At 37.5% G+C, this 22,783-nt stretch overlaps 1 protein-coding gene across 1 annotated transcript; it reads left to right on the top strand.

Moving 5' to 3' along the window:
• Positions 1–3,061: 3,061 nt before the first annotated feature.
• Positions 3,062–8,458, top strand: LOC149906897 (uncharacterized). Its single transcript, XM_090103843.1, has one exon. The coding sequence runs from the start codon at positions 3,062–3,064 to the stop codon at positions 8,456–8,458; it is 5,397 nt and encodes a 1,798-aa protein (XP_089959969.1).
• The last annotated feature ends 14,325 nt before the right edge of the window (positions 8,459–22,783 follow it).

The raw sequence follows: 22,783 nt of genomic DNA, 5'->3' as shown, positions 1-22,783 counted from the left end.
TTATGTAATGAAAGATAATTTAAATACAACCTTCGATAGTTCTCATCAAATATTATCACAAGAAATCTTCTCTGTAATTTGTTTAAGTACCTGTCCAAATTATTAATTAGCAAATAGTTAAAACGCTAACGAAATTGATTTTCAATATAATACAATTTATCAACATTCTATTCTATAGCTATTTACAACCATCATTAAATATACCCAAAACACAGTGTATGTCGTTGTTATAACCACCATAACTATGGCGACAGCTGGTCCAAAATTCTGGAAACACGAGTTTTTCAGCACACAATAAACACACACAACCGAATTTATGACACAATTAGATAACACATGTATTAAAGCCGCCCAAAGGAATATTTTCAATAGCAATTCGTAGCTCCTATAAGCACCAATTAGGAGAATGAAACTCGAGAACAATAGAATAGATATTATACAAAATATTAATGTTAGATAAACTAATAAATCCTGCTTCTTTTCGTACAAGCTTTTCCATTCTGCATAATTTATGACGATAGACAGAATTAATATGGACCCGATACAGCCGTAAATCATTCCGAAGACCGCTATTACCAAGGATCCATCCTTTAATTCCATGCAAAGCAGAAATTCGTTCACCGTCGGAAAGTATTCCCATATATCTAGTAATGAACTTGTAAAATTTTTAATGTAACGTCGCACACTTCCTGACATTTCGCTCAAATGTAGTATGTCATTGGGTTGTCGAAGCGCTGTTGATTTTATTATACAGATTAAATAAGCTATTCATTTCTTTACATTATACAGATAAGCTGTTTAAATTGGGCCTGAAAATTTTCACAGGATATTGCATGGCATGTTGTAGCTGAGTCCGAAAAAAAGAACTTATCAATAGAAAATTCAATAGAAAATTATTTTATTCGATAAATATGCACATTTAAAATGGCTAATAGAATCAACTAGATTCAATTTAATCTATTAAAATTATGATAATTATACTTATTTTTATTGAATTTACGCATTTCATTTCATAGGAAAAGGATTACCTTTGAAACACTATAATCCTACCTAATGTCCTTTAAAGAAAAGTGTACTCACGTGACGATGTCTGTAGTAGCACTTCATTGCCACTGAAAACAAAGCATGTTGCATGCAACTCTCATACTTGGAGTTGAAATGCCTCATGCAATGATGCTTCAATTTAAAAGTACACACTAGCCGAATTTTTAAGGGATCGTGCCTTTTTTATATTAAACACCATGGTTTGCAGTGATTAGTAGTTGTATGATTAAACTTGTTGAAATAAAATATTTGTTAATGATAATATTATATGAATGTGTCTTTAAACTTTCTTCGGTTTATGAAAACTCAATTAATCATTTATACTTAGTTGATTTTTCTTATAAACGCCTTATAGTCATCACGATATATTATTTATTTTTAAACTGTTCCTATTTACCCAAGAATATGTTTAGTTTACGAAATCTTTCACTGATTAGACAAACATTTAAAAAAGATTTCAAGCACTCTTCAATAGAACCAATGCACTCCAAATACCAAACCCAGCGCTCTTGAAGCCTAAATATTTGTAATTAAGGCGTCATCTGCAGAGTCATGCAAGCCATTATATGGAATGCTACAATTAGTAGCGAGTGATTCACATTGTTCCGAACGGACCCGGGATCGATTCCAGTGCATTAAAATGTGCCCGTATTAGCTCAGCTAAATACTGCTCTGAATACACATCTGATGATCGTAATTATGGGAAAAACGGTTTTATCGCGCAGTTCAGGCGTTTTCAATAGTTGCATTAATGAAAAAGTTCTTTTATGTTTTGTCTGTCTGAAATATTAAAATAAATGAATATATGTGAGGGAAAGAAAATAATTAATTACAATTATTTATGTAAATAAGTTGAAAACAATAGCTTAAATTTCAGAAATTGCCAAATTGCCTCTAAAGTATTACAACGTATTCTTCAAAAGAAATTATTAAATATGAAGTCAATCAATCATAAAAATAAAAACCTACAATTACCACAAAAAATACAATTCAGTTAAGTACTTAGATTTGATCGTTGATTTCATGTTGCCGTTACGTAAATGGTAATTCGTCTTCTATCCTGGGAAATTTAAGAAAAATATTTCCTAGAATAGCAAAGATAGGATGGCAGTTTATCTGTTGAAGTTCTTACGGTAAAAGCGGATAATATTTATTTTGAACTTTCTAGACTCTGAAAGAATAATACGTAGGAAGAGTTCTATGGCTCTATTTACTTAGCGAATAAAGAGATATATTTGAACTTTAGGAGAACAAAGAATTAATAAAAAAACTTGTGTGAAATAAAATTAGGTAATTATTTATATGAATATACGTTAATCTTATATATAAAAATGAATCGCAAAATGTGTTGGTAAGCGCATAACTCGAGAACGGCTGAACCGATTTCGATAATTCTTTTTTTATTATATTCCTTGAAGTACGAGGATGGTTTTTATGTAAAGAAAACGTAAATATGTACCACGGGCGAAGCCGGGGCGGACCGCTAGTGTTAAATATTTTATTAACAAACAATATCATTTTCGGCTCAAAAAAAAATATTTTAACAGTTAAGATTAAAACAAAAGCAAAATAGTTGTTACTAAGAGTTATTATACATGCATTTAAGGGTACACTGTTTTGGAATTAGGTAAACCTACTGTTGAGGAGCGACGAGCGGCCAGACAACGAGGCGTCCGGCTCGCGTTGAACGCGCGGAACCGGAACTAAACCCGGTAGTCGACGGCGCGCGCGTAGGCGACGGCGGGGGTGCTTCCGTCCCGCAATATCGTTTCCCACGGCTGTTTAGCCACCTATGTTATTATACCATTGTAAATTGTTTAAATAAAGTGAGATTTTGTTGTAAATTTGAGATCAAGTTTGGAGGAATAAAAGCTATCAAGGAAGAAACTGAGTTTTCATCAACCTACATACAGTCCACAATATTCAGTGGTCCATCGAGCGCCGGATCAAGAGTACGAGCGAGCTGAAACCCTACTGGAAGAAGAAGCCATCGATATCTACGGGATAATATCGAAGCATGGTCGTCACACGCAGCCAGGGCGAAGCCGCGGACACGGAAGACCGGGCTATGGAGCAAGTGCGGCAGGAGAGGGCTCGACGTTTAATACTCGACCCTCCGGCCTCACCGTCGGAGTTGAGGACTACCACAGCCACCGAGTCGGCTGACGTAGCGCAACTACGGCGGCGATCACCTACAAGGTCCGTCAGATCGGCACGGTCCACGGGGAGCACGGCCACACGAATTAAAATGGCGGAATTAGAGGCGGCGGAAAAACTCGCGGCCATTCACCGCAAGGAGCTCGAGCTTGAAAAAGAGCTCGTAAAGAAGCGTCTTCAAGTCGAGGTGTCGGCAATAGAGGAAGAAAATCTACAAGAAGACACCACCACCGCACAAGATGAACATCAGAAGGTGGACGACTGGCTACAGGCGAACCCCATAAACACACGGGGGGAGCCGAACAAAGACGAAAGACAGCTACGGTTCGGCGTGCAACGAGGGCGATCTCCCACGCCGACTAAGTCCCGAACGGGCATCGAACAGTTAGCAGCGTCGTTAGAGAAAATGGCACGACCGCGGCTGCGCCACGTAGAGCTCCCAATATACGCGGGCGCTATTGAAGAGTGGCTGCCGTTTCGCGCTGCATTCAAAGACACGACAGAAATGTACAACGTCTCAGACGCGGAAAATATTCAACGATTACGCTCGTGTCTGAGAGGCGAAGCAAGAGACGCCGTGGCGGCATTACTACACACCGCGACGTCGCCTGCACTGATAATCCGAACACTCGAACAATGCTTCGGACGGCCGGAGATACTCATCGATAGAGCATTGGACGAATTAAAGAAAATGCCGAGGCCGGGGACATCGGCGAAAGAATTGAATAGCTTCGCCGTTAAGCTACAGAATATAGTCTGCACAATACAAACGATCGACCGCAAAGGATATCTATTTAATCCAATGCTAGCGAGAGAGGTGTTGGACAAGCTAAGTCCACATATTCGATCGCGTTGGTGCGACTATGCGTTCACACAAGAGGGAACGATAGATCCAGAAATCATCGTGCTATCTCGCTTCCTCATGCGAGAGGCAGATCAGGCGCTGCGATACACGTACGCGCCTATGAGCAACGCTACGACAACAACGTCGAAACCTGCGTCACGAAGGAAAACTGCAGTCTTCAATATTGTATCAACAAATGAAGAAAAGAAAGAAAAAACATGTCCGTGTTGTGGGCGTGACCACGAACTCACTGCGTGCCCGCAATACACAAAACTCAGCGTAAACGAGCGATGGGCGCTAGTAAAACAAAAGGGAATTTGTTTTAAATGTGCTACAAGGAAGCACAGACGCAATTTCTGTAAGGCGAAGTTGTGCGGCGTAAACGAATGCCAGCGCTCACATCATTCGTCATTGCATAACGAAGCACCGAGGGAGGAGCCGTCGACACCTGCGGAAGAAACCGTTATGTCAGTTGCGGACCGCGCAACTACACATCGACGCAGCGTGTTACTGAAGATGTGTCCCGTCACCGTGGTTGGTCCACGGGGGGAGATCAAAACTCATGCGCTATTGGATGAGGGATCGACTATATCTCTCATAGACGAGGATATCGCTCGTCAAATCGGCGCAGAGGGCCCCACATTGCCTCTTTGCATACACGGGGCGAACATGGAACAAAATGAGAAAAGCAGCAAATTAGTTTCCATTCAACTAAAAGGAAACAACGAAGACATCACACACACGGTGAAAGCGCGAACGATGAAAAATCTAAAACTTCATCAACAAGCCATACCGAACTCGCTTCTCCGGTATGAACATTTGCGCGATATACCCACCGATGAAGTGTGTTACGAACGAGCGCACGCGGGCCTGCTAATTGGTACAGATCACTGGGAATGCATCGTATCGCGTGAGCTGCGCACGGGCGGTCCCGACGAACCGGCCGCGTCAAGAACACAACTCGGCTGGGTGGTGCACGGAACCGCACCTCAGAGAGCACTTATAAACAAAAATAATGTGCTACACGTGCACGATAGCGAGCATCAACAACAACTCGACGAGCGACTGCACGACATGGTCGCCGAACATTTCAAAATAGAAGCCTTATGCATCGCTAACAAACCACGCATTAGCGACGCCGACGCAAGAGCCACAGAGATAGTTCAACAAACTATAAAACAAATAGAAAATGGTTATGAAGTCGGACTACCGTGGAAAAGAGACAACACTATCATGCCTCTCAGCTACAACAACGCGCTTCGTCGCCTAACAAACATCGAAAGGAAAATGGACGCGTCACCGGAGTTTGCCGACGAGTACACGCGACAAATAAATAATTTATTTGCAAAAGGATACGCGGTACCGTGCGACGGATCGGAAGCAAAAAGCAACGTGTGTTGGTACTTGCCGCATTTTGCCGTCACCAACCCGAACAAGCCCGGCAAACACAGACTCGTGTTCGATGCGGCGGCGAAAAGCTACGGAGTTTGTCTCAACGACGAGTTGTTAGAGGGACCCGACATGTTGCTATCTCTACCGGGCATACTCTTCCGGTTTAGAGAAGGAAGCGTGGCAGTAACAGCGGACGTGCAAGAAATGTTCTTACGAATCAAGATTCGCCCTGAAGATCAGCCTGCACAACAATTTCTGTGGAGAGGTGATAAGCGTGATTCACCACCGCAACAGTACAAGATGACATCGATGATCTTCGGCGCAGCGAGCTCGCCATTCATGGCACACTACGTGCGTAATCATAACGCACAAACCCACGCCAAAAAGTATCCGTTGGCGTGGGAGGCTATCACAAACGGCCATTATATGGACGACATGGTCGTTAGCTACGACAACGTAGAAGAGGCGTGCAGAGCCGTAGAAGAAACAAGAAAAGTGCACGCTGTGGCAGGCTTCACATTGCGTGGGTGGAGCGCGAGTAACGAGTGCGTATTGCGAAATATACCGCAAGAGCTGCTCGCCACCGCGCCGACTCAGCTAGGCGGCTCACAACCAACGCCCAAAATACTCGGCCTCATATGGGACGCCGTACGAGACGAATTGGGATTCAATACATCTATGAATCGCGTGCCGGCGGAGGTGCGAGAGCGAGAGCGACCGCCGACAAAGAGGGAAGCACTCAGCGCTGTCATGTCTATCTACGACCCGCTGGGACTTCTAAGCCACTTCACTATACGGGCGAAGATTATACTACAAAGCTTGTGGCGCCTTCAGATATCGTGGGACGAAGCGATACCGGCAGAGGAGGGCGAGTTATTTGCGGATTGGCTTGCACAATTGAAACAAGTCAGCAAGCTACGCCTACGACGGTGCTACGACGCTACGAAGGCGCGGGGCGTCGAGCTACATGTTTTCTGTGACGCGAGCGAACAGGCCTACGCTGCAGTCGCGTATTGGCGTACGCTCAAAGACGACGGCAGCTACAACATCAAATTGATTGCGGCTAAAGCAAAGGTAGCTCCCCGACGCACACAAACCATACCGCGTCTAGAGCTACAAGCGGCGGTTATCGGCGCGAGACTCGCCGATACGATAAAGCGGGAACATCGCTGCGAGATCAAACGTACGGTCTATTGGACGGACTCCTCAACCGTCGTCCAATGGGTGAGGAACGACGCGAAACGCTACACTCCGTTCGTCGCACACAGGCTCGGTGAGATAGCCGAGCTAACCAACAAGACCGAGTGGCGATGGCTGCCTACGCAGCATAACGTCGCGGACGACGCTACGAGACTTTCCAACGTCGACGTAGACCTACGTAGATGGTTTTACGGACCGGATTTCCTAAACGAAGACGAAGAACGGTGGCCCACCGAACGTGAGGAGTACGAAGAGGACGACGTGGACGTACTACACATCGACGAGCGGCCTACCTTGTACAACTGGCTGCCAGACCCCGCACGTTTCTCAAAATACGAAACGTTAGTGCGTACTATAGCGCGTGTGTTAACCTTCATAGACGTGCGTATTAAACGCACCGCTACAAAGATGGAGTATCGCCACATTCAAAGCGCAGAGCGAATGCTCATTCAGCGCGCACAGCACGATAGCTTTGGCGACGATATAAAGAGACTACAGGAAGCGCGCTCAGTCACCAAATCGAGCAAATTATTCAAGTTAGACCCAGTATTAGAAGAAGGAATCGTGCGAGTGAGAGGGCGCATCGACGCGGCTACGGCGCCGGTCGAAACGAAGCGACCGATTATTCTAGACGGCCGACATCGAGTCACACGACTGCTAGTTCTAAAAGAACACTGCGCAGCGGGACACGCAAATAGGGAGCGTGTGACCAACGACCTAAGGCAATTGTATTGGATCATACACTTGCGACCAACAGTACGTGCCGTCGCGAGAAGCTGCGCGTTGTGTCAAGTGCGACGTACGAAACCACAAGTCCCAGCCAAAGGGGACTTGCCTCGCGCACGATTAGATGCATTTCACAGACCTTTCACTAACTGTGGAGTGGATTATTTTGGACCAATGCAAGTGAAAATTGGAAGACGGCGTGAAAAGCGGTGGGGCGCGTTATTTACATGTCTCACGTCACGCGCCGTACACATCGAAATCGTCGCATCGCTGTCTACCGACTCCGCAATCATGGCGCTAAGACGTATGGCGGCGCGTAGAGGCTGGCCGCGTCTCATTTACTCTGACAATGGGACTAACTTCAAAGGCGCCAGTGAAGAATTAAAGAAAGCACACGGCGAGTGGGCAGCGGCACTGAGCGAAGAAGCGTTGCGACACCGCACCGAGTGGCGTTTCATACCGCCGGGCGCGCCGAATCAAGGCGGCGCGTGGGAGCGGCTAGTACGCTCCATCAAGACGGCGCTCGGCGCTACGCTTCACGAGAGGGCCCCCAGCGAGGAGTTACTACACACGCTACTTACGGAGGCCGAGTTTTCCGTCAACGCACGACCGTTGACGCATGTGAGCGCCGACCCGCACGACCCGGAGGCGCTTACGCCTAACCATTTCCTGTTGGGCTCATCGGCGGGCCTACCTACGACGACACAATGCGACGTGCAAGACCGGCAGATGTGGCGAGCGAGTCAAGCGCTCGCGAATCATTTCTGGCACCGCTGGGTGAAAGAGTATTTACCCACGCTGGTACCACGCGGCGAGCCACGAAACACAGCAAGGCGCGTACTGGAAGGCGACGTGGTTGTAATCATGGACAACACGTTGCCCCGCAACACATGGCCGATGGGTGTCGTAGTGCGCACTCATGCCGGCCCCGATGGCGCTGTGCGGGTGGCAGAGGTACGAACAAGGAGCGGCGTGTTTAGAAGACCTGTAAGCAAGCTCGTCGTCGTGGCCAAGGAGGCTACGCATGCTACGCCGGGGGGAGAGCTGTTGAGGAGCGACGAGCGGCCAGACAACGAGGCGTCCGGCTCGCGTTGAACGCGCGGAACCGGAACTAAACCCGGTAGTCGACGGCGCGCGCGTAGGCGACGGCGGGGGTGCTTCCGTCCCGCAATATCGTTTCCCACGGCTGTTTAGCCACCTATGTTATTATACCATTGTAAATTGTTTAAATAAAGTGAGATTTTGTTGTAAATTTGAGATCAAGTTTGGAGGAATAAAAGCTATCAAGGAAGAAACTGAGTTTTCATCAACCTACATACAGTCCACAATAACCGCCTATTAATAATAGTAACATTGATAATTATTAACTATAATAAATTTAAACAATTGATAACAAGAAAGCTAATTTACTAGAAGCCCATATTATATTATCCATAAAGATCCAACTACGATAACACTAACCCTATACCACAAACTCATTCCCATCTCCGAGAGATTGCTCCGCACCGCGCCATTCCCGGGTCGCGTCGTCCGAATCCGCGCGATCTACTACCACCCCCCTCTCCTAAGGCGAACACGCCGTCCTCACCACCGGCATTGCAAACAATGCCGGCGCCCCATACCGCGCTTCCAGCGCCACCTACCGCCCACGCACTTTGTGCGCCCCTCACTATTCCCTCCTACCAAATCCACTCCCACGCGCAAATAGCGCAATCCCAAATAACGCCCCCACCCCCGCAAGCCCCGCCTGCGACGGCGCTCTCTATCGCGCCGTCTGTCGCCTCACCCTGCATAACTCCTTCACAGTCGGTACACAACGTACCCAGCCACTCCTACGCCTATCCCCACGCGCAATTGGCGCCTCCCACCACACCCATTGGTTTTATGTCGCTCCCGTCCCCGTCCGTCCCCGGCCTAAAAAGTTCTGGCCGGGCTCGAAAAAGAACAAGGTCGGTTGAGTCATTGGAAACATCCAAAAGGTTCAAACAGTCGGGCACAGTCTCCTATACTGTGCCCCAATCGACAAATAATTTTATTCCCAAACAGGGCGATTCGTCCTCCCATTAACCCGCCCGTATTAGCGGGCGGCGCCATACACCTGCTGCAGAGGACGAATCGTCCTGAACAGCATCCCCCACGCAGCCTCCTAACGGAGGCCGCGTGTGTGAAGACCCTTGCTGCTGTAAATTTGAGATCAAGTTTGGAGGAATAAAAGCTATCAAGGAAGAAACTGAGTTTTCATCAACCTACATACAGTCCACAATACCTACGTTTATTAAATCTTCATTCATTATCATTTAATGTGGCATCAATCAAAGTATTAAAATAATTAGCGTGTCTGTTGCTAGCATCAAAAATGATTAGCATTAAATGCTCACTAATTAATAAATGCAGCATCATCAGACTAGACCACAAAGCGAATGTTTGGTTTCTCTTCATAGGACGTAATTCAGCGTGGAATTTCTAATCTTTGATATATGTGCATCATTCTGCCTCATATTGAATGCATTCTAAACATCAATCTGCTTATTCATTGAAATTCTGCGACACAGAATCAAAATTAATGGCCTCGTTTTCGCCGCGCTAATAAATCACTCAGTGATTGTGACGTTCGGATTAATTACACATTTATATTTTCCAAGTGGATAGGATAAGGTGAGTATTGGATTTCGCACCTCAAAAGGAAAAAATGGAACCTTAAAGGATCACTTTGTTGTCCGTCTATCTGTCAAGATACTTCTCACGAAAGCGTAGAGCGTATAGACCGGGAGATACTGACACAAAATTTCGAGTCATTTGGAACAGGATGGCGGTTCTACAGGGGTCTTAGTACGCAATGACAAAAAGAAAAACGATGGCGTGAACGCTGGTACCGGCGGCTTAGTCGCGTGGGCGTTGGTCGAACTCGTCGGAAAATAGCGAAAGTCAAACGATTTGTAACAGTATGGCACTTATTTTTCCTGTAAGTTTGAGGATCAACGAATATAAATACAAAATTTCAAAGATCTAGGTGTTGGAAATCTTCACTTATATAAATTAATACTAAATTAATTTTTCAAGTATGACAGCACTTTTTCCCCCTACTAGAAGTATGGCAAATATAATAATGGTCACATTTTATCAAATACTCTCCAAAAATCCAAATGCAATACTGGTACAAAAAGTTTGGCGAAATAAAAATTTTTTGCAGATTTTCGGCGGTATGGCGACCATTTGGAATCGTCCGAAAAGTATGGCATGGCGATTTTCGTAAATGGCTGTACGACGATAGTTACCTGTGCAAAAGTTAGCCTGGTACAAATGGTTGAATGATTGTTTTATTTAAATCAAGACATTCGCGTCGGTATGGCGGGCTGTAAGTCACACCGGAAAAGTATGGCATGACACTACCGCCTACTACTTTTTTATGGGCTATCGGTAAATTCTAAAATTTTTGTGTTACAAATCGTTTGACTTTCGCTATTTTTCCGACGAGTTCGACAAACGCCCACGCGACTAAGCCACCAGTACCAGCGTTCACACCATCATTTTTCTTTTTGTCATTGCGTACTAAGACCCCTGTAGAACCGCCATCCTTGTTACAAATGACTCGAAATTTTGTGTCAGTATCTCCCGGTCTAGTAGAGGTATCAAGCATGCCAACAAAAACGCAATCAAAAGATAAAGCCGTTAAACTGCAAATTTAGACTTTTGCTAGGTAATCGAAACCTATTATCATGATTATATATTAAAAATTATTATAACATAATTTATAAAAAAAAACATTTGAAAAACCATTGGAAAATTTCGTCTAAGGAACGGTTATTGTAGATTTTAAACTACACAAATAAATAGTGTAACTTGTTTATTAATGAAATAATTCTATTCGTAATTCATTTATAAATATAATCAGTACTAAATGTTTCTAAATAATTTACATTACTAAGAAAACTACATTGAATCTAGAAACTTATTTACTTCGATTTTACTATATTATTCAAAATCTTCCAACCGACCTAAAAGGAAAGTTAGCGAAGGCACTTAGTATTGAAGTTTCGAGGAAAAAATTTTCCAAGGGTCTAGTCTGAAGTAACATGGCTTTAGGGGAATCAATATACATATCAACATACCTATTATTATGTCTATATCGATATTAAAAGTAATATATTTTTGGTTAATTTAATTTTTTAATTAAATAATTTCCTCTCAGGATCGACTAAACCGATTTTATAAATTCTTACACTATTTTATATATACATACATTATGTACAAAGGGAATGCCAATGTGAGCAGCTAGTTTAGCAGGAAGCGAATACAATTTAGCTGATGATTTTATCTAAGTACGTACAAAATTCAAACATATTAGTCACGTAGTTTCTGTCATAAACAATAAAAAGCGAACTAAACCGCTCTTAGTCCCTTCGCAATATTACTTAACCCTTTTCAAATACCATCCTTGTAATAAGTAAATACTTTCGGGCCTTTGCCACTAGAGGGCGTATTATGGAAACGATATATTAAGAAAATCAAACGCTTTTAACATATTTGCGAAGTGACTCGATATTTGTGTATGTTTTGGGAATACAAATCGTTACCTTAGTATATTGTTCAAACGATAGTCTATTTAACGTTTGGATATTATTTACTATTTACTCTTCTATTTATATGTAGCGAATGATACTCGAACTGTAGAATTTTATTATAGGGTACCGAATTATATGTTCACGTATGGTAAACGATTTTGGAATCTACAGTTATTGGAAATAATGGACAATGTCGGTTAAGTTGTTCATTTGAATTCAATATATTTCAGATAGTTTTTATTTTATATTCCTGGTTCCATTGGAATGTACCACCAAATTGCAATGAAAAAACGTTTTGTAAAAGAATCCAGCAGAATAGACTCCGCTTTGTAGTGGATCTAAATAAATCCAAATATAGTTTAAGCTACGCTGTGAATAGCTGTGTAAATGACGCAAAGACCAAAGGCTTATATCCCCTATGCTCTAGGGATTAGTTTTAAGCCGAACCAACATAGCTTAACAAAATCATAGGTCAGAAACCAACTCTGATATTATACGTGAAATTGTGAGAACATTTTGCGAGATAATTTCGGACAGATACAATTTTTGCTGTACATTTTAAGCTGTAACGGTAGATTCTGGTTATATCTATTATGCATTGGGCTTAAGTTTAACGTTTAAAGCAAATAGGTATTTCCAGGAATTATAGCGGCCACGTGTATCGATTAATCTTCGTTCGAAGTCACTCATTTGTGAATTCTTCGAATTTGGTATGTCATGTATACTGCCCTGAGCGTTTGGCCCTTAATGCAATAGTGATCTTAGTTCAACATTATGTTTTATCCGTTTACAAAATTAATAGATTTTGAAGTGAAACTTCTTTAGGCGCGTAATGCGTTGGGAGTAAAATTTCATGGTCGCATCATGGCAATACCGTCACGTCATGGAGTAAAGCGACGATTTTGGTATCTTCGAATCTTGCCAAAGAAGTTTGATTTTCTACACGTTTGTTCGGCACACACGATCTTTTTTCAGTAATAGATTACCTACAGCTCACTCGACGGGTGTTTATAAAAAAAAAGTTTGGAATTATTTTGTTATAAAATCGATTGAATGAATGATGAGATTAATAATTGTTTATGTAAAGTACCTTTATAAGTATATTTTTTTTTACGTTATTAATTATTATTCTTAATTTTAGGAAGGTCGTACAAATTTCACAATTTTCACTTTAAAATTTATCATGAAAAACATTTTCTGCCAAGGTTAATTGAAGAAAAGATATTTAATATATCTCTGTTGTTTTAAATTACTGTTAAGTATTTTTTATTTTATTTCATGATTTATATTATTGTATTCCCAAAGGTATAAGTAATATTATCTCTGAATTTGATATATAAAGATAGAATTTATTGACTTGTTCCAATCCATTCGTTCCAATCAGCCATCTAATAATATCATCAAACCATTTTCATAAATACAAAGTCGAATCATAACTTGTGCCTAAAATCTCTATTTTTCTCATACAAGTTTGTGATATTGAGAAACTTCGTGGCAATATAGACGTTAATAATGTGTGTAATAATGTTTAATATCGTATGTAGCATTCACACTTCGTATGATGAGTAAAGTTCCCATGATGTAAGGTTAGTCGTTTTTTACGAATAATATATTTAAATCACGTTCCTCGTAAAGTGCGTATTATTCCAATACTTATGATATAAAATGGTTTAAACATTTTTCATTTTAGATTAATCGACATAACTTCTGTTCTGCAAACTTTTTTGTATCAGTTTTTCTGAAAATTGAAATAATTGATAAAATTTGAACGGATTATTAAAAAGTTTAATGTAATTTAAACCAGCCAAGTCACTGCCTCTCAAATATATTATATTTTTGAAATCAAATATAGAAGAGAGATTAAATGTTAATTTTCCTAGAAAATGTTTGTATGTATTTATCGTACAAGTTAAAAGTTTAATTTAGATTAGATTGAAGTTTCTTAAATTTAAATATTAAAGACTAAAGTGCAAGTTTGTAAGCGTTGTTTTGAAACTATTTGTAAGTAATTACAGAGATTTTACGAGTTTTATAAGAAAACTATTTTAATTAAAATAATTGAATCTAAATCTAAACAAGTACATTGTAGTTTTTGGATATCAATCAAAATGTTATAATTTTAGCCTTAATTTTAGCAAATTGCTACTAAATCTACGTAGGATTAAAAATAACTAATCTAAGAATATTAACATATTTTTGACCTTCACGCCTCTACGTCATAATAAATCATATTATGCCTTTAATAACCCCGAAATAAAGTTGCTTACATTATTTCCTCATATTATGAAATTATGGCTATCATATCGATATTAGTGTGCTATTGGTCCATTTTGCGTAAACATCGTAACAGTTCATATTTACGATATTATGGATATAAAATGTCGCCGCCGGGTATCGGTTAATAATAATTGTATGTAAATATATCGATATATTATACTTTTTACTGAGCAGTAATGGTTAAATGTTAAAATAATAGTAACGTTTTAGTTAAAATTCTATTTGAATTAAGGTCCAATTTCAATAATTTAGTGTGAGAGACTAGACGAGAAAATGATTTTAATGAAGGCAGCTGTTGGTAAGTCCCAAGCTGTAAAAGGCATATTTGATTACTTCTAATATAAAATTAAGCTACTTATCACGAATACAGGAATACCTTTTAGTACATTGAAGATATATCTAATCATGCTCGTTTTTCAATAGATTTTTTGTATTTAATTTATGGATAAAAAAATCTAATACATAATATTATAGGTACATTTCAATATAATATTAGGTGGCTAAACTATAGTCCTATCCCACTAGACATTGCGGTCCGAAAATATATATTCTTGAGACTGACTGGAGAGTTTAGTGAATATAATAAATAATTGTAGTACTCTTCAAATATTTGTGTGTGATCGAGAACAATATAGAACATTCGGAATCAAAAGATTGAAGATATCAACTTGCTCTACCTCCTTAATTATTATAATAGACATAGTTAAGCTAAGATTAAATAGAATCGATTTGAATACCTAACTTATAAGCATATTATGATCCGTTTGATCAGGTATTTATATTTAAAATGAAAATAAATGCAAATAAGTGTAAATTAGAAACAATTTGATACGTTTTATTACATAAATAATACGAGTTGCGACTTTCAATTGAAACTTGTACAAGAATTAATGAGGAAATTGAGAAACGCAACGATAAAGTTTAATGTTCATTTACATTTTAAGTAGTCTAGGAGATAGATTACACAATTTTCTTAAAACGTTTATTTTTAGAATTCCAAAATGATGATTTCATCTGGCGTGTTCCCCCTTGTGGAAAACGTTCACTTATTTCCTATTAGACTATTTTTAATACAATAATAATTATCTTCGATAGCTTTTCTTTGACGCCTATAATTCTTCACTTAAAATTGCAACTCAGTTCTATACAAATATATAAACACTTTAGATTATGTTTGTTCAGAACTTCCGGACAAATAAACATAACCCACAATTATGTAACAACTGTAATATAAAATAGAAATCATTGTGTTTTACTCACACAGAAATAAAACATGATTTGATTTATTTTCTGGATGAATATACATCGATTTATTTCATGGTTTATCCTTGACTGATTTTGATGACTTTGTTTTGATATAACAAAAGCTTGGTAAGCAATGAGAGAAGGATCAGATCATCAGGTATATTTATTTTTTTACTCAAAAGAAAATAAGAACCAATATTGTTCTCTTGGCTTTGCAAGTATCGTGTTAGGTTTGGGGTTTAAATTAAATATACATAGTAGATCTTTTATATTCTATAAAGACGTGTGAATTTAATTATACAATAATTATCATAATATTATGTTAAAATAATATATTAAAGATAGGGTTGTCAAAATATATTATGTTTAATAAAGGACCGAAATTTTCTGTAATTTCGTGAAAATTACATACATGTCCCCAAAGAAATTAAAAGATACGTAGTGTTTAATACAATCTTGTTGTTATAAGTTTGTAAAATAACATTTCTGTTACAGCACTTTTGATAAAAACATTATTGAAAATAATTTGAAAATGAATAAATAAATCAATTGAACATGAAATGTTTTTATGGATATAGATATATATACCTATTACCTAACAATTCTGAATACACCTAGATATATTATATACCTATTACCTAAACAATTCTGAATCGCATTATTTTATTGATGACTATGTTGAGTATGTGTTTACTACGTTGGTATTTTTAAAGTTCTCAGATCTTTAATTACCTTTATTATCCAAAAAGAGATCAACTGAGTATTTGATAACATGCAATCTTTAATAATAATTTGCATTGCAATCTAATGGACCAGTATGTTCGGAAATATAGCGCACACATATCAAACAACAAATATGAAAGCAATGTTCTTAAAATAGCATTTTAAGGTCCAAAAGCCTTCCCAGTTCCATACAATTGATTCCACGTCAACGTTCAATTAACTGTAATGATGCGATTTCGTTAAACCATTAGATAAGGGTTTACAACCACTTCCCTGAAGGATAAAGGTTTATTGATTGACTGTTGCGGCTGTAACGTGTGGAAATGCGCTTATAAACTGCTTTGTGGAGTAGAAATATAAGAAATATCGCTTATATTATGGTATATTATAATATATAATGTGTAAAGAAATAACGCTTACGCGTCTGCCTATAAGGTCACAATAACATAATTTTGTTCGCATACATAGATACGATACAATAAATTAGGAATTACTTAATATTATTATTTCGAAACGCCGAATTTTGAAGGACCGTTGAATGAATGTGGAAGCTAACGTAATTCTCTTACACGCTTTAAATTATTTAAATAATAATATTGTTCACAAACACACGAATTCAGCACTACCACCTCGATCCTACAAAAACCTACACCAGACAATGAATATATTTCCCGCCCATCTAAATCATAAGAATCCCGTATTAGGACAAACCCGTGTGTACTACACTTAATCCGACGATAAAGCATGAACTATGGCTGTCGTTAGAGGATCGGGCCGGGGTAATAGCGTTCTTTGTCGCTAATGTATACGCGCCCTAGGGCCCGGTCAGAGCGAAATTGTGCTGAAATTCAAATGATGGCCATTCTTGGAAGGACAGTAATTAGGTTTTTAGCTTTGGTTTTTGATTTTATGAGAAATATATTTATAATCTTTTAAAAATAGTATCAAAAATATATAGTATAGTTAGTAGTTATATATTTTGTCACGCAAAATCGAGTATTTCTGTAGCTCTAATTTGTTATAATGACGTGTAACCTGTGTTTCTGACGGTAAAGTTTCATCAAAACCGTCCAGTAATTTTTTTGGAAATTTAGTGAAATGGTCAGAAACATGCATACATCCGTTCTCACAAACTTTCGCTTTTAAGACAAGATAATGATATTATTGAACATACTATACCTAAGTTCAATACCATAAAAATATTTTTTATGGTATTTTTTTTTCCGATTATTAAAAACAGTTCGCATGAAAGCTGGATAAAGCTTATATATTATGTTATTCCAGTCCTTAATCTGCATTTCAAATTTGACGCAAATCAGATCAGGATTTATCGTGCAAAAGAGCAACAAACATAAACACATTTTTGTCGATACAAATTTGGATTAATATTAGTGGAATGTTTCACCAAGTGGCTTCATAATGGTTTCATACGACTGTCTATCAAACTTACACCAATCTTATACAAAGACAACACCTCAGCTAAAACCTTTGTTAAAGTAATTAATCTAATTTTAATTACACGCGCCGCACATTTTATATCAAAATAATTATCTACTAAAAGTTCTTGGGAGACCTTAGCAAATTTATATTGGAGTTCAAAAACCATGATATAATTATTATCTATAATTACATTTTTATACACGGGAGATTCTTTGATGTTATCGATTGCCGTTCACCTTTTATATTGTAAATGGAAGCGACATTAATTGTATTAGTATTTCATAGAATACACAATTCCACAGCAGTGTCGTTCCGAAAAACGAATTTAATCACAAGTTTTACAAAACAAAAACTTTTTGACGAGCCGAATCTAATAAAACTTAGATGATTTCTCGCGAAACGAAATGGGCAAATGTTTTCGATGACGTATGACACAATACTTTGGACCAGGAAGATTCACGGAAACGTGAAATATTATTTTTGGAAACTTTTTAAATGATTCTTTGTATAGATAAGATTAAAAAATTCAATTATAACTTGGAAAATATTAGATGTTTTAAGTACCGAGTATTTATTTATGATTGTTATTCACTTGAGTTTAAGTTTTAAATCGCATGAATAATTTGAGTTTTAGCCATTCTAAAAAGCTAAAAGCTCGGCTGAAATAAAAATTTAATTTAGACTTTTCATACCGTAAAACGAACCGCTTTGTAAAATCTATTATACGAAGCAATTCGTTTCAGATAAAGAAAGCGTCTGTGTAATAATGATATAAATTGCGTTGAGAATAAAATTGTCCGATTTTGGTTTAAGTTTTTTTGAGGCTTAATTCAATTTCAGACTATTTTCATTCAACAAATAGTGAAGTATATATTTTATTTATAGATTAAAAAAAAACAAATAGAAATAAAATCCGATTTATAAGCAAGGATAGAAGAATTCTGACTAATATTTATAGACAAACTAGCTTACCGCCCGCGGATTCGCCCGCTTTGTCTAAAACCTAATAAATTATATACTAAAACCTTCCTCTTGAATCACTCTATCTAAAAAAAAACCGCATCAAAATCCGTTGCGTAGTTTTAAAGATTTAAGCATACAAAGGGACATAGGGACAGAGAAAGCGACTTATTGTTTTATACTATGTAGTGATAATAGTGTAGAGTAGTAGAGTCTAACATCGCTTTACAATCGTGCAGCTCATTTTCTTTATATCTGTAACTATGATTTTTGTTCGTTATAAATTTTGCGAGATAAAAAAAGACAGAACCAGAGTTTATGGTTCAGAATCAACGAATGCTCACATGCAAAGGCATACGTTATAAATATTCTATGAACGGACGCTGATTTTTCCGACTAACCCTAAAACTGAGCTCGCAAAATATATTTATATTTTTTACAGTTCCATAGATTCCAGTATATCTGACAGTCGACCTTGTTATAACTTGATAACTCAAACATTTAAACGAATGAACAAACTGAAGGGTTTCCGCTTCCCGTTTATTCTCAGATTAAAATTCCACATTTATTTCAATTACCCCGAAAAACGTTGGCCAAAATTAGGCCCGTTTGGTTTAATTAATGCCTCGAATAAGGTCAGGGAAGTTTTTTTAAACGCACCCGCGGGTGCGAGTGGTTTTTATTTTTTCACGGGTGTTTTTCAGGTGAAAATTTTGTTTATTGTCTTTAACAGAGGGGTGTGTCTTAATTTGTTTGGTTGAGTTTGTTCAAATTGCTGCTTGCATTGTTATAGCAGCTGTAAACTTTGGAGCAATTGTGAAGCTTTCGTTCTTATTGTCGCTTCTACTGAAGGTTATTAATTTAAATGTCGCATTGTTGTGTTTAATGTCTAATTGATTATGACGCTTACACAATAACGGGTTTAGGTTTTCGAGTTGTTATTTTATGAACAAGTTTACGTGTTTACCTTTAAGTTAAATTGAATAAAATTGATTGCTTCTTCGCTGTTTTAAAGGTAACAAAGGAAAAAAAACATATTACCGTTATTAAAAAATGTCGAAACTACATTTTCTGCCTTTCTACATCAAAATAGTCACCAACACTGACACCAACTGATTGAAACGTAATCAATTCAGTTTAATATTCCAAATAGATTTTGAAAGCAATTCAAAGGACATTTGTTACTGAGTGGCATTTCATCAAAAACCGTTTAAGGGTTTAAGTGACACGTTCGAGGTTAGGTGCCCAATGACATAATGGATGGGTCTCGCGCGAACATTGAATTTTTTAGTCGAACACGCTGTAAGATTTTAAAAACCTCTCATTTATCGTTTTTTGTGAAGTATTTTGTGAAATTGATTTAATTCTTAGCTACGTACATGTGCAAATCTATTATTGATTAGTTTAATGGTGAATTTGAACATCTATTTTCTCATATCTGATATCAATTGTGTATTTTTCTTTTTCCGATCACAACACAATATTAAAATAATCTGTGAATCATACACAGATACGTCTAAATTAAGTGGATTGTGAATATTTATCAACTCAAAAGGTATTTAATGAAGTATACATATCTGTTACTTGGCTAAACCACATTTCCTGAGCATGACAGGATAAACCGGTAAGGACCAGACCAAACTATTTCATCCTAAGTCCCATAGAATCCAATGTAGTCGAGTAGAGTCTGTGTGACTGGTTTTATCCGGTTAAATCTTTGATATCCTAGCTTTTGCCTGTGTCTCGATGTGTAACAGTATTAAAATATTCAATGTTAATATAAAAGCCATAGACCTTTTTAGTGAAATTTCTTAGAATTCACTTTGCACCGCCTCTATGTATTCTGTGTATGGTTATTCTTCTGTATTTTTATAATTGTATGTGCATTAAAAATACCAAATTTCGTGTTCTTATATAAGTTTATAAATAATGGAAAAAACTTGACCACGAAGCGGGATTCGAACCCACAACCTTTCTCGCCAATCCGGGAATTTTGTGTTCTTTATATTTCTCGTTGGTACATTACATAAACTATTTAACATTTCTCATACAAAGTACTAAATTTTATATAATAAATTTGATAAAAGAGCATCAAAACCCCACACAATATATGATCAAATTATTACGAAAAGCATTTCCTTTACTTACCTGTCCGTGGAAAAATCATTACATCCATTCACAGTTAACAATGGGGAAGCAAAAAAGCGATTTTATGTTCAAGTAATTCACTGAAACGAATAGCAAGGGACATATTGTGGCCCTTAAGAAAGGGATTTAACGAACCAAAATACTCTCAGACTGGATTTAAATATTGCGTCAGATTCTTACTTGATGACTCCCTGAATTTAAATGTATGTTTATGTAGAATTCGTTTTAACGAGAAGTTAAAAGGTCATGTCTTTTTGTTTTTCGAGTAGTAGGTATTTGATATTTCTTTTTGTACACATAAATGCAGAAATGTTTAACCAAATACTGTTCTTAAAAATAACAAAACATATTGTTTTGTAGCTCTATCTATTATATCAAATTTCTGTATTATCAACTATTATTATCAACTTTCTGTAGGTATATTTAGTATAGCTTTATCACCATGAAATCATGTTTCCAGAAAACATTTAAAATCTATCTTCATACCTAACACAGTAAAATTTATTCATAAATCCCTTTCATTAATCTTTAATCTAAGTAAATAATATATAAATCTCAGATACAAAACAAATTAAAGTTTCTAAGAGATAAGCAAATAGAATAAACTTTGTATTAATTAAATTTCGCTGTGCGTTATTTATGCAATAAATAATTTGAAACATTCTGTAAAAACTTTTCCAACTCCGAAGATGATGTTCAATTATTTACATTTAATTATCAATTTCGAGGCGTGTAAGAAATATTTATTAAGGATCTTGATAATATTAATTTCACTGTTAAATTTTGTTTACAAGGAACTATGAATATTCACTTGCCAAACCTTTGTTAAACTTATATTAAATGTTTTCGAGTAACAAACATTACGGTAATAAACAGGTAATTTTCAACAAAATTGTGATCCCGAAACTTGAATGTATAATATAGTCTTCATAATTTGTTTTGAACAAGTACTTGTATTATGAAACTCCATAAATTAGCCGCTCTTGCCTTATAGGATTCAATTTTTCATTAATTTTCTTTTATAATATTTACGTTATATCAAAAGCTGTAACAAATGCTGATTCAACCAACTATCCATTGAAATAAATATCATCATTTATACCATCATTCGATCGATTAATTTTGTAAAATAATATGTGATAATCATCTGTGCCTTAACAGATTTTCATTTAATTTTGCTTCTACATAGCCCTAGTACGTTAGTGGAAGCAAAATTAAATGTTAGATATAAATTAAATAATAATTAAACTCGTGAACTCCAACTCGTAATGATCACGAAATGAACAACATAATATAAGAGGCTAGAAAAGAAATAAAAATAGAATCAGGGATACAAATACATTATAAATACCCGTGTTAAACAGATAAACAGCTAACAACACTAAATAGAAAACAAATCTGAAGCACCTTTCCAATAATAGCAAATTAGTGAGACAAGTATTCCATTCCATAAGCAAAGAATAATCGCCAAGCAAACTCGACCTCTTATCTGAATAACGTTTTATTAAAATTTTGTAAAACCAGTTTCAATATACAGCTCTTGTAAACTGGTCGGTTGGAATATGAAAAATTCATAACGAATGTTTCCGAGAGCTCCCGATCGGTTTTATTAGCATTTAGGGTATCTCGTGATGCGAGCATTCTTCATGCTTATAACTTACCTGTTTCTTGTTTATATGGATATTGGCTGTTTTTACAAGGGCGTTTGTGGTATAGGGTTAGTGTTATCGTAGTTGGATCTTTATGGATAATATAATATGGGCTTCTAGTAAATTAGCTTTCTTGTTATCAATTGTTTAAATTTATTATAGTTAATAATTATCAATGTTACTATTATTAATAGGCGGTTATTGTGGACTGTATGTAGGTTGATGAAAACTCAGTTTCTTCCTTGATAGCTTTTATTCCTCCAAACTTGATCTCAAATTTACAACAAAATCTCACTTTATTTAAACAATTTACAATGGTATAATAACATAGGTGGCTAAACAGCCGTGGGAAACGATATTGCGGGACGGAAGCACCCCCGCCGTCGCCTACGCGCGCGCCGTCGACTACCGGGTTT

This window comes from Colias eurytheme, chromosome 7 (assembly GCF_061535395.1).
Source record: "Colias eurytheme isolate Ceu_HAF_F1 chromosome 7, ilColEury1 Martin Lab GWU primary, whole genome shotgun sequence".
Taxonomy (NCBI): Eukaryota; Metazoa; Arthropoda; class Insecta; order Lepidoptera; family Pieridae; genus Colias; species Colias eurytheme.
Note: the sequence above shows the minus strand (reverse complement) of the source record. Positions and strands in the feature narration are given on the sequence as shown.